The sequence below is a fragment of the Triticum urartu genome, chromosome 2 (assembly GCF_003073215.2).
Source record: "Triticum urartu cultivar G1812 chromosome 2, Tu2.1, whole genome shotgun sequence".
Taxonomy (NCBI): Eukaryota; Viridiplantae; Streptophyta; class Magnoliopsida; order Poales; family Poaceae; genus Triticum; species Triticum urartu.
The window spans coordinates 207,489,806-207,502,492 of NC_053023.1; the positions used below are offsets into that span (position 1 = coordinate 207,489,806).

General features: G+C 41.9%; 2 protein-coding genes across 2 annotated transcripts; one reads left to right on the forward strand and one right to left on the reverse strand.

Moving 5' to 3' along the window:
- The first annotated feature begins 207 nt into the window (after positions 1–207).
- LOC125536811 (isocitrate lyase) lies at positions 208–2,691 on the forward strand. The gene is made up of 4 exons (XM_048700080.1): positions 208–374; positions 454–693; positions 777–2,139; positions 2,299–2,691. The coding sequence occupies exons 1-4, from the start codon at positions 345–347 to the stop codon at positions 2,376–2,378; spliced, it is 1,713 nt and encodes a 570-aa protein (XP_048556037.1). The 5' UTR covers positions 208–344; the 3' UTR covers positions 2,379–2,691.
- Positions 2,692–5,706: 3,015 nt separating this feature from the next.
- Positions 5,707–9,100, reverse strand: LOC125541418 (syntaxin-132-like). Its single transcript, XM_048704836.1, has 13 exons — positions 8,975–9,100; positions 8,465–8,572; positions 8,263–8,319; positions 8,079–8,127; positions 7,890–7,978; positions 7,723–7,796; positions 7,321–7,363; positions 7,179–7,239; positions 7,047–7,072; positions 6,878–6,955; positions 6,691–6,771; positions 6,231–6,296; positions 5,707–6,128 (listed from the first exon to the last, which is right to left on the reverse strand). The coding sequence occupies exons 1-13, from the start codon at positions 8,990–8,992 to the stop codon at positions 5,967–5,969; spliced, it is 912 nt and encodes a 303-aa protein (XP_048560793.1). The 5' UTR covers positions 8,993–9,100; the 3' UTR covers positions 5,707–5,966.
- Positions 9,101–12,687: the final 3,587 nt, after the last annotated feature.

Consider the following 12,687-nt stretch of genomic DNA (forward strand, 5'->3'; position numbering starts at 1 on the left):
CAACCAGTTCTAACCGCTGGAACTGTCCAAACTACGTGTGGATAAAATTTTGTCCTTGCGCGTAACCGATCGAAATCCTGGGCACCACCGTCGACGTAGCGGCCATAACCACTCACGGTTGCGACCCTCGCCTGCCCTGCCCAGCTGCATGCGAAATCCCACGATAAGCATCGAACCATGGAAGATATGAGCCCAGACGCTACCATGCACCATGCACGCACGCATGAAGAGTCATCTCGTTCCTATAAATACAGTGGGATTCCGAGGCGAAGCAGCAGCCATGCACGCACTTGCACTTCTTTGATCCTCCTATATCCTACAGGTGCATAGCTCTCCCAGAGGCCATGGCGTCGCCGCTCTCCGCCCCTTCTTTGGTTAGTGTTGCTACCTTGTCAGTGATTAGTGATGCATTTTGAAGTGCAGAGTGTGTGATGTTGGATTTGTTACGTGCAGATCATGGAGGAGGAAGGGCGGTTCGAGGCGGAGGTGGCCGAGGTGGGGGCGTGGTGGAACACGGAGAGGTTCCGGCTGACCAAGCGCCCCTACACCGCCCGCGACGTGGTCCTCCTCCGCGGCACGCTCCGCCAGAGCTACGCCTCCGGCGAAATGGCCAAGAAGCTCTGGCGCACGCTCAAGGCCCACCAGGCCGCCGGCACGGCCTCGCGCACGTTCGGCGCGCTCGACCCCGTGCAGGCACGCAGCGCACTTGGTTATCCCACAATGATCCGTTCGACCTGTACTGTACGTACGTCTCGCTGAGGAATTTTCCCGTGCAGGTGACGATGATGGCCAAGCATCTGGACACCATCTACGTGTCCGGGTGGCAGTGCTCGTCCACGCACACCTCCACCAACGAGCCGGGGCCGGACCTCGCGGACTACCCCTACGACACCGTGCCCAACAAGGTCGAGCACCTCTTCTTCGCCCAGCAGTACCACGACCGGAAGCAGCAGGAGGCGCGCATGTCTCTGCCCCGCGCCGAGCGCGCCCACGCGCCTTTCATCGACTTCCTCAAGCCCATCATCGCCGACGGCGACACAGGCTTCGGCGGCGCCACTGCCACTGTCAAACTCTGCAAGCTCTTTGTCGAGCGCGGGGCAGCCGGGGTCCACCTGGAGGACCAGTCGTCCGTGACCAAGAAGTGCGGGCACATGGCGGGGAAGGTGCTCGTCGCCGTCTCGGAGCACGTCAACCGCCTCGTCGCCGCAAGGCTCCAGTTCGACATCATGGGCGTCGAGACCGTCCTCGTTGCCCGCACCGACGCTGTGGCCGCGACGCTGATCCAGACCAACATCGACGCGCGCGACCACCAGTTCATCCTTGGAGCAACGAACCCGCGCCTCAAAAACCGGAGCCTCACGGCCATGCTCTCCGACGCCATGTCGGCCGGCAAGAACGGCAGGGAGCTGCAGGCAATCGAGGACGAGTGGACCGCCACGGCGCAGCTCAAAACCTTCTCCGAGTGCGTCAAGGACGCCATCGCGAGCCTCAACGCCACCGATCTGGAGAAGCAACGTAAGCTCCAGGAGTGGAGCAGCGCCACCAGCTACGACAAGTGCGTGTCCCACGAGCAAGCGCGCGACATCGCCGCGAGCCTGGGAGTCGGGTCCGTGTTCTGGGACTGGGATCTGCCACGGACCAGGGAAGGGTTCTACCGCTTCCAGGGCTCCGTCGCCTCCGCCGTCGTCCGCGGGCGCGCCTTCGCGCCGCACGCCGACGTGCTCTGGATGGAGACGTCGAGCCCAAACATCGCCGAGTGCACGGCCTTCGCCGAGGGCGTGAGGGCGGCCTTCCCGGAGGCGATGCTGGCCTACAACCTCTCGCCGTCCTTCAACTGGGACGCGTCGGGCATGACGGACGCCGACATGGCGGCGTTCATCCCGCACGTCGCCAGGCTCGGGTACGTATGGCAGTTCATCACGCTGGCCGGGTTCCACGCCGACGCGCTCGTCACCGACACGTTCGCGCGGGACTTCGCCCGGCGCGGCATGCTGGCGTACGTGGAGAGGATCCAGCGGGAGGAGAGGAGGAATGGGGTGGAGACTCTGGAGCACCAGAAGTGGTCGGGTGCCAACTTCTATGACAGGGTGCTCAAGACCGTGCAGGGCGGCATGTCCTCAACCGCAGCCATGGGAAAAGGCAAGTTGCCAATAAATCTTAATCTATTGACTAACTTTTCAGAGTTTTTGTCTCAATTGTTCATGCATGTTTTATACTATTTCAATATCTTTAAAGAAATAGATATATTACTTTTTTGTTCTTCTAACATTTTAACTAAATGTTTGGTGTTGCTTGCAGGGGCTACTGAAGAGCAGTTCTGGACTAAGCCTGGAAGTGAGAGCAGTAGCCAGCACGCTCTTGCCAAGTCCAGGATGTGATGAAGGTTGAGAAGGAATAATGATTAAGAAGAAAGCTCTAAGATAATTGGATAGAATAAAAGCGGCACGAGGGCACATCAGCTCTGGAAATAGATACGAATTGATCACTATAATTGGCATGGAATTGCCTAGCTATATATACTCCTACGAATTATGTCAGGCTCCAATTGGATATGTCAAATCGGGGTAAACTGTATTGACGATGTCTTTCATGTCGTCATTTTTTTCTTTTGAAAAGTGAGAGCTTCCCGGCCTCTGCATTAGAACGATGCATACGTCCATATTATTAATAAGCAAATAGGTTCAACTCAAATCTTGATGTCTCAAACAAAAGAACAAAAATGCTCACAAAGAGCAGAAAAATAAAAGTAAAGCCACAAACGGCTGGCGTAAAAAAGATAGAAAAACTACTTGCCTATCCTATTACATAAGTGTCATCCAAACCGGTTGAAAATAGTCCATGCTACCATTTTTCATTGGATAGATCCAGTAACCATATGCTCCCTGGCCTTTGTCAGAGTGAGTAGCGACCATATACGGATCAACGCAATGGCTCGGAAGATAACCTGTAAAAAAATAAATATTTGTTGTTCTGTTAAAGACCAAATCATTTCTGCATTCCAGACTGCCCATAATAAAGCACATACTCCTACACGAATGTGTCTGGCTGTATCGGAATCTATCCCCTCAAGCCACGTCCCAAATAACGTGTTGATAGTATTTGGAGAAGTAATATTAAAGGTTATGTGAACCGTCCGCCATAATTTTTTTGCCAACGGGCAGTCAAGAAAGAGGTGTTTGATGGATTCATCCTGATCACAAAAACTACATCTTGTAGATCCTGTCCAGTTACGTTTTGCCAAGTTATTCTTAGTTAAAATGACTTGTTTATGTACAAACCATATAAACACTTTAACTTTCAAAGGTATTTTGACTTTCCAAACATGTTTCGAACTAGGAATAGAGCTAGAATTGATAACATCCAGATACATGTATTTAACCGTAAACTCTCCATTCCTAGTTAGCTTCCAGCGCAACTGATCGGGCCGTTGAGAAAGCTGCACATCCATTAGTCTACGCACAAGATGGAGCCATGCTTCCCAACGGTTTCCGGCTAGCGTTCTCCTGAAGTGATTATCGAGAGGAGTGGACTGAAATACTGTCGCAACGTAAGCGTCTCTTCGTTGAACAATGCTATAAAGTGAAGGATATTGAAGTGCGAGGGGTGTTTCCACTAGCCATGTATCCTCCCAGAATCTCGTAGTGATACCGTTTCCGACTATAAACTTTGTCCTATTAAAAAAACTGATTTAACTTTCATCAGTCCTTTTCAAAAAGGCGAGTCTGTCGGCTTCATTGTCACTTGGGACAAAGTTTTAGAATAAAGGTACTTATTACGCAGAATTTGCGCCCTGTGGCCTCCGTCTCTACAGATAACTTATACAGCCACTTGCTGAGAAGACATATGTTCTTCATCTCAAGATTTTCAATACCTAGACCCCCTTGGTCCTTCGGTCGACAAATAATATCCCATTTAGCGAGTCTGTATTTTCGCTTAAGTTCATCACTCTACCAGAAGAAGCGGGAACGATAGAAGTCCGGCCTTTTCCGAACTCCAACTGGTACCTCGAAAAAGGACAAGAGAAACATGGGCATACTCGTAAGTACCGAATTATGAGAATTAATCGGCCTCCGTACGACATTAGCTTGCCCTTCCAGCAGCTCAGTTTCTTCTCAAATCGATCCTCAATGCACTTCCATTCTCTATTTGTCAGCTTACGATGGTGAATTGGTATACCCAAATACGTGAAAGGTAAAGCCCCCAATTCGCACCCGAACAATTGTTTGTAAGCAACTTGTTCCCCATTAGCTCTTCCAAAACAGAACAATTCGCTTTTATGAAAGTTAATCTTTAACCCGGTCAATTGTTCGAATAAGCATAACACCAGCTTCATGTTTCTCACTTTTGCCAAGTCATGCTCCATGAAGATGATAGTATCATCGGCGTACTGTAAGATAGACACACCTCCATCAACTAGATGAGGAACCAGGCCACCTACCTGACCAGCATCCTTACCCCTTCCTATTAGAATCCTCAACATGTCGACTACTATGTTAAACAGAATAGGGGACATCGGATCTCCTTGTCTCAGGCCCTTATGTGTCTGGAAGTAAAGACCTATGTCGTCATTCACTTTAATTCCAACACTCCCTTTTTGCGTGAAAGATTCTACCTGGTGTCTCCAGGCCTGATCAAAACCTTTCAAACGCAATGCCTGTTGAAAAAATTGCCATTTGACTTTATCGTACGCTTTTTCAAAATCCACTTTGAAAACAACCCCGTCTAGTTTTTTCGTGTGAATTTCATGGAACGTTTCATGAAGGACCACAACTCCTTCTAGGATGTTTCTGTCCGACATGAAAGCAGTTTGGGACGGCTGCACCAAAGAGTGTGCAATCTGCGTGAGTCTATTAGTCCCAACCTTGGTAAAATTTTTAAAACTTACGTTAAGAAGATAGATCGGCCTGAACTGCTTAATTCTCACAACCTCTATTTTCTTAGGAAGCAAAGTTATCGTTCCAAAATTCAGATGAAACAATTGAAGCTGTCGGAGAATAAATCATGGAACATTAGTATCAAATCCCCTTTAATAATATGCCAGCACTTTTTATAAAACTCCTTTATTGTTCTTCATCTGTGAAATAGGTTCAAATACCTTTTTCTCCGAAAATGGGGCGGTCAAAATATCATTCTCATCCGCAGCAAGTTGAGGAACATCCTCAACCCTCGACTCATCCAAGGATACGAAATTATCCTCCGGAGGCCCAAACAGCTGCTTGTAGTAATTGGTTATGTATAATTTTAGGTTTTCCTGTTCTAAAATCGTCCCCTTGTCTTGCTCAAGCTGAAAGATTCTTTTCTTTCTGTGCTTGTCATTGGCGATCATATGAAAGAATTGAGTGTTAGCGTCCCCTTGGACAACTTTGCGAACTTTAGCTCGCAATGCCCATTTCAATTTCGCCTCTCGCAGGAGTTCTTTCAATCTCATCTCTGCGTCTACTTTAGCATGTAGCTCCGTGGTCTCTAGAATTGTGGACTCGGCTTTTAAATCTAGGAACTGAATAAGTGTAAGGAGCCTCTCCTTTTCCACCTTATAAATCCCACTAAGATGCTTAGCCCACCCACGGAAGAAACTTCTTAAGTGCCTTATCTTATTCTGCCATCTTTCGGGTCGTCACTGAATTGGATAAGTCAATTGCTATTGAAACGCTTATGTATGTCAACTCAAACAAGCCTTCCATCAATATAAGAGTCTCCATTTTGTGGCAAGATTTGTTTGTAATCAGGACAATGAAGTTCTTAGAGCTCTAAGCAACTGTTTCTTGGTTCCACCTTATAGATTTAAAAATTGTCGCATGCCAAACCATACGTATCACTGTAACTAAGTACATAAATAAATGATTAAAGCACCCTCAACTAAGTAGTAGGAGTACATCAGAAAGGCTCACTCAAGTATATCAATTATTAAGTGGATAAAGCATGTTTTGCAAATTGCAGCATGCGTCCCACAAAGGGATTTTTTTTTTCTACTTAGCCCAAGGCTTTAGAACTGAAAGCACGATAATCACCGCGATGATGAGAAGCATGATAATTGCGATCATCATGCACTTCCTTGACTTCTTCTGCAGGCTCTTGGCGCTGCGCAACGCTTCGGTCCCAGTTTGCACGTGGTTTACAGCATTCTGAACCTGGGAGTTGAAACGCAGCAGCAAGCATGAACATCTAATAACTTTACAGAATTCTCAGTAGGATCGGCAAAACAGAAAGCAAAAGGAAAAGATGTAATAGACCTGGCTCTCTATGTTATCCAATATCTCTCCTTGTGCATCGACAAGCGCTGCCATGTCTGCAAAAATCTGAATCCACAATGTTAGATGCCATTGGTAAACTATGAACAAGAACATGTGAAATCGCTGGAGGTTTGGATGAAGTCTTGATTTTGGACCAACGATCTAACATTGTTAATTATAAGTGAAGACAGTACATCAGACCGAAGAAACCGAAACAAAAATTCTTTTTCGAAGAAACCGATAAAGAACATTGGTAAAGTATGACCAAGAATATGTGAAAACAATAGAGGTTCGGTTGATATCTTGATTACTATTTTTTGCAAAAAAAAAAGATCGAAGAAACCGAAACAAAAACGACAAACAAAGAACATTGACAAACTCTAAAATTACAACAAAGCTCTCTGAAGTTTTGATATTTGACCAAGAGCTAAACGGAAAGGCGCAGTCTGCCAAAAATTACCTGTTGCAATTCTAGAAGCTTTTTTTCAATATCCACCACTACATCATGCCGTTCCTGAATTTCTTCAACCGTGGCCATAATCTTTTCGCCGATGGCAATTTATAAAAAATGAATCAAGAATCATCAGACTCGACAACATGAGGTTAGCAACACAAGTTGTTGGGGGACAGAATAAACCACAATCAACCTGCCCTCGGCCGATTCCTTGAATAGCCTTCTCAAAGATCTGCTCGCTGCTTCCGGTCTCAATCAGGTTATCAATCACCTAGTCATGTTTTCATGACACGTTGAATTCAGAAAGACAGATGCATTTTTCATTTTCCATGTACAAAATGTAATATGACTAGCATCCTCACCTCATCAGAAGGCTTTGTTCCAGTGACTGCGGTTCCAACATTTAGGTTTATCAAAAAACGGTAGCAAGACGATTTAAACTGAAATTATAGATCAACACGAGCATAATGCATTAAGAATAAAGCTCTCCTGACCTGTGAAGAACCTTCTCTCAACGACTTCTCGATACTCTTGCTGGATAGTTTGCCTCAAATTCTGTAAAAATGTGGATTAATATAGTGCATGCTCCTTGTTTGTTTCGGCGCAGAAGATGGGCAGTGAGTTAGATAACCAAACCTGGAAATCGTTCATTCTTTCTTTAAGCCTCTTCTTCAGTGCACTGCAATCATCAAAAGCTAGCAAAGTATCACCGTTTTTGTTGGTGGAAAAAGCACTACATTAAACTTTTCCCTGACAGCCTAAAATGATTTTGGACTAGCTCATTTTATTTTATTTTTGAAACAAGAGGACTAGCTCATTATTAAACTGGTATAGGTCCGCCGTCCCGGAAAGAACTGGAATGTAGCCAGCTTATTATGTCACATATTGTTTTCTGCGGTCATTGGAGGGTCAGTATTTTTAGAGATTAACTATATGGTTTTGCTGTCTAACAAGTTGTCCTAGCACCAAGCAATTATTTATATGCACTAACCTGCTGTCGATGATTAAATTTACTCAAGAAAGGGACGGATATCTTACATGGTCATCGACATCCTCGATCGATCTACACTTGTGCCCTTCCCACAACCTGGCTTCTTCCTGTTAGCAAGATTCTGGAAACAGAAAAGGTGAGTGAAACCTGAACATTCTCTTAGTCAGGTGAATTCAGGTGCTGCTGAACTAGAAAGGTTAATGCCAGTCAGTACATTTCTGTCCATTTGCTCTAGCTTCACTTTTATGCTTCGTGCGATCTTCCCCACTTCATCGATGTCTTTCTCCATGCGTCCCTTGATTGCTGGAAGATGCATCATTTAAACGCTCCGCGTATATCTTACCACATTACCACTCAGAAATGCAATCAGTACATATATACAAGTAAAGGATGGAGTTCAAACCTTTCATTGCAGAGGCCTTAGTGGCTGATTTTGACTCCTCGTTGGCTTCCTGCAGGTGGAAAGAAAGAATTAATTTTCCTTGTCAATAGTACAAGTTAGAGACTAAGGTGATGGCAAGATGTAACTAAATATTGTTTTAAAAAGGAAAAGAGCTCATGTCTGAAACGTCTGAAACAAAATTTACCTGAAGTTTCTGAACTATATTAGACATCTTGTCCAGCAGCATCTCGATCTCTTTGACCTATATCACGACAGCTTACTTTAAGAATGTAGGACGATGATTTTCTACAGTTAATAGCACTTACACAAATTGTCCTCTCGCTGCACAACTGAGGTTGCCATCAAAATACATCGAAACTTTGATGCTCATGGACTAGATAACGTACCTCTTTGAAGAAGTCTTCGAGTCCATAATCTGATTTGTCCTTGGAGTTCTGGCGCCCCATCTCGATGTCCCTCTCCTTTGGGGGCTTCGCGTCCATTTCAAAAGAATCCTACGATCCAGTTGATCGAAAGCATCAACAATCATACAGTAATTGCAAGTTCCACCCATTTACTGAAGGTTCCAACCAATAGGATTTGGACGTATGACCGATTACTTTTCACGTTTGACTTATCTGGAAATCAATCAGGGTTATGCAGCACGTCTAGTTATTGATCTATGATGACATTAGTAGAAACCAAACGAACTTTCTTTGTTCGAAAAGGAGGATGAAACCCGGGGCCTAAGAAGAAACGAACTGTAAAGCAGTTGGCGGCACGAACTGTATCTACATTCGTTGAATTACGGCCGCTGACAGAGAGAAAACGAAGAAGCAGCGCAGGTAATAAGGAAGAAGAAAAGGAACCGCGTCATCTTGGACAGAGATTATCTTGTAAATTGTAAAGAACATTACCGTCAAAAGGTTGTTCATCTTGGCTTCCTGTGTGGAGAGAGAGAGAGGGAGAGAGGGAGAGAGGCGAAGGAAGATGAGATGAAGAAATGATGAGGTGACGGTGACTTTGGAAAGATCGTCCTGGTGTGGTGTGGAACGCCGGCCAACGATGGAACCAAATAACTATACCAGACAACTGGGTTTAGTAAAAATTAACAGCGACGTTAATTCGTTTCTTTGCTTGCCGTCTAGGGGGGACAGCGATTGCGTGCGTCTCCGTGGAAAGTGGAAACAGCCACGGTGACTGTTTTTCTTTTCTTTCTGAGATATAAACCTGCTGACTGTTGTGCTGCAACCGGCAACTCCGCTGTGCGGTCTCCTTACTGTCGCGGTTTACTCCCACGTTAACGCTCAATGCGACCACCGCATAATGCAGCAAAAAAAAAAACAACCCAAAATCACTAGTTAAGAGTTATCGTCACTTGTCGTAACTAAAAGTCTTTTTTTCTATATTCATTTATTCAAAATATTTTATCTCTTCAATTGTGCGTTAGAATTTCGAACTATTTTCACCATTGGATTACTCATGTCGAGATCTTCGATCTCATATTAATAGGTTTCGACAAACTTTTTTTCCACAAAAAATATCAAAATGAGCTGGAGCCGAGAGCACGCTTTTTCCCCTTTTTCTTTTCAAGAACCATAACTGTGCTTCTCGTAGAAGCACATGATTTTTTTTTCTTTTTTCGAGAAGTATAGTTATGCCTCTCCCGAAAGCAAATATGTGCTTCTTGCGAAAGCACAGTTTTTCATTCTAAGAAACACAGGTATGCTACTCGCAGAAATGAATATGTGCCTCCTTGAGAAGCAACATGTGCTTCTTTTGGAAGCACATTTGTTTTTCAAGAAGCACAACTGTACTTTTTGCAGAAGCACACCTGTGTCTCTACGAGAAGTAGAGTGTTTCCTGTGAAAGCATAGATTTTTTCCCTTTATGTTAAGCATAATCGTGCTTCTCTTGAAAGAAAATATGTGCCTTTACGAGAAGCAAATCCGTATTTCTCATGAAAACACATTCTTTTTCTCTCGCAAAAGCAAATTTGCCTCTCATGAAAGCACATATTTTTTTTTCTTTTCGAGAGGCACATCTGTACTTCTCCCGGAAGCCAACTTGTGCCTACACGAGCTTCTCAGGGGAGCACAAATTCTCACATTAGCTAATTTGTGCCTCTACAAGAAGCAAATATGTGTTTCTCGTGAAAGCATACTTTTTTTCACAGAAATAAAATTTCATGATTTTTTCCTCCAAAATGTATGAAAAACCGTGCCAAACCGATTTTTTTTAAATAACACCAAGAAACAATCTAAAACCTGAAAACTCATACAGAAAAATAAAGGAAACAAAATTCCGAGGGAGGGGCAGCACGCGACATGTGGCGGCAACTGAACGCACCATTTGTCTTGCTCTAAGGGCACAAAAAATGAGCCCTGGAGGTCCGGAATACCCTGCAATGGTATCATTTGAAGCCAGGAGAAAGTGGTTCCACTTGGCAGGCCCAGTAAAGGTAACCTCGGGAAAAAAATTCATGCGGCTTTTATCAACACTATTTCTGTGTACGATTTATGGCAATGATTTTTCATGAAAATGTTTTTGAAAGTTTAAAAAGGTTGTAAATTTAGAAAACTTTACAAATATTATTTAATTTTGGTGAATTTTCAAAACATCTTTGCTAATCTAAAAATGTTGCATAATTTAGAAGAAGTTCACAAAATTTCAAAATGTTCCAAGTTTTTAACAAAAAATGTTCGCAATATAAAAACTATTTCTGAATTTTGGTGATAATATAAATAATAGTCAAAAAATAAAATGTCCATATATTTAAAATATGCTCGTGTATTTGAAAAAAGCATGAATTTGGAAATATTCATGAGTTTTAAAAATGTTCACGCAGTTTGAAAGTGTTCATGAATTCAAAAAATATTCATAAAATCAAAATTGTTTTTGAAGCTAAAATAGAAAAGGAACAAAAATGGTAAGATAAAATAAAAATAAAAAAATAAAATAGGAATAAACACCAAATAGATACCTAGCAAAGAAACACATAAAAGAAGAAAAAACGGCCTGAGGCTTCTACAAACTGGGTGAAAATTTCCGAAAACCGCCACCAAGAGCTTTGTAGTCCGCAAATGGGCCGACACACTAGCGTTGTTGTGTCATCAATTTGGTTGACACGTATCACAGTAGGTAACACATATCATTCTTGTCTAAACAAGGTAATACATATCATTCGCTGGGGACCTCCTATACAATGCTTTGTGTGTCGAATTGCCCTTAGTTCTCACATGCGTGAGCTACTGGGCCAACCCATTAAGCCAAGTCCCTCCTACCACGTTTTATGTAACGAGCGATGTAAAAATACTGCAAAAGGGGACCCGTTCGTGAGAACTCGAGCTCGGGACCCCTGCCACTCGACCTGATGAATGCTTGTGATGTTATATAGCGCGGAAAATATAAGAACACACAACAGTGTTGATATATATAAAAAATAAGAATTACCTAAAAACTTTTCTTGAAATTTTTTGAACAATTTTGAAATCCTGAATATTTTTTGAATTTAAGAACCAAATTTCAAAAACATTTTAAAAGTTGACCATAGTTTTCAAACATAAACATTCTTAAAATGCGAACATTTTCAAACCTATTTTTTAAAACACAAAAAGGTTTTGGAATTCCCAAACATTATTTGAATTTATGAACAACATTTGTAAAATCAATTTTTTTATGAAATTTCAAAAAAATGTAAAAGCAGGAGCATTTTTGAATTTACAAACATTTTTAGAAAACATGCAAATTTTTCGAAATTCCCTGAACTTTATTTGTATTTGTGAAAAAAATAGAAAACCTTGAGTATTTTCCGAATATGCAAAGAAATTTTAATAAAGGGGAATTTTTTTAGAAATTCCCTAATATTTTTCGAATTTTTGATTTCTTTAAATATGGACAACAATTGAATACAGGAACATTTGTTGAACTTCTTAACAAATTTTGAGAATCGCAAACATTTTTTCGAATCCTGAACTTTTTTTTGAATTCATTATTTTTAAAAACAATTGGAACATTTTTCGAAGTTTTGAACACTTTATGAAAAACACAAACAATTTTGGAACATATTAAAAAAATAGCATAAATAAACTTTTAAACCGAAAAAAGTAAATCAAACGGAAAGAAAAAGAAAAAGGAGAGAAAGGAAAAAAATTAGGAAAAAAATTACAACACATGAACAGTTTTTGAAATTATGAACAATTGTTTGAAAACACTACTATTTTTTAAAACATGGATATTTTTTGCAATTCCCAAACATTTTTTTAGTTTGTGAACAAAATTTTAAAATGCACACATTTTTTTGAAATTTTAAACTTTTTGGAGAAGAAGGGAACAATTTTTGAAATTCATTTTTTGGGGATTTCCAAAAGAAGTTTGAAACAAGTTTTTTTTTAAATAATGAACATTTTTTAATTTCTGATAAAAAGATATTTTGCGACTTTGATAAAATGTTTCCGATTTAAAAAGCTGATTGCAAATTAGAAACGTTTGCAGATTGGAAAAATATTTGGTAACTGAAAATGTTTGAGAAATTCTAAAATGGATAAAACAAATTAGCAAAAAGGAAAAAAGAAATGAAAAAACTAGAAGAAAAGCAAAAGAAAGAAACGAAAAATGGAAAGGGAAAAAG

Bases quoted from the DNA above. Each gene is read 5' to 3' on its own strand.
- LOC125536811 (XM_048700080.1), top strand. From the start codon at position 345: ATGGCGTCGCCGCTCTCCGCCCCTTCTTTG. The intron at 694-776 runs GCACGCAGCGCA...TTTCCCGTGCAG, and splicing joins GCGCGCTCGACCCCGTGCAG to GTGACGATGATGGCCAAGCA. The intron at 2,140-2,298 runs GCAAGTTGCCAA...TGTTGCTTGCAG, and splicing joins AACCGCAGCCATGGGAAAAG to GGGCTACTGAAGAGCAGTTC.
- LOC125541418 (XM_048704836.1), bottom strand. The intron at 8,128-8,262 runs GTAAATTTTGTT...TTCCACCTGCAG, and splicing joins ATATAGTTCAGAAACTTCAG to GAAGCCAACGAGGAGTCAAA. The intron at 6,956-7,046 runs GTGAGGATGCTA...AAACATGACTAG, and splicing joins GAACAAAGCCTTCTGATGAG to GTGATTGATAACCTGATTGA.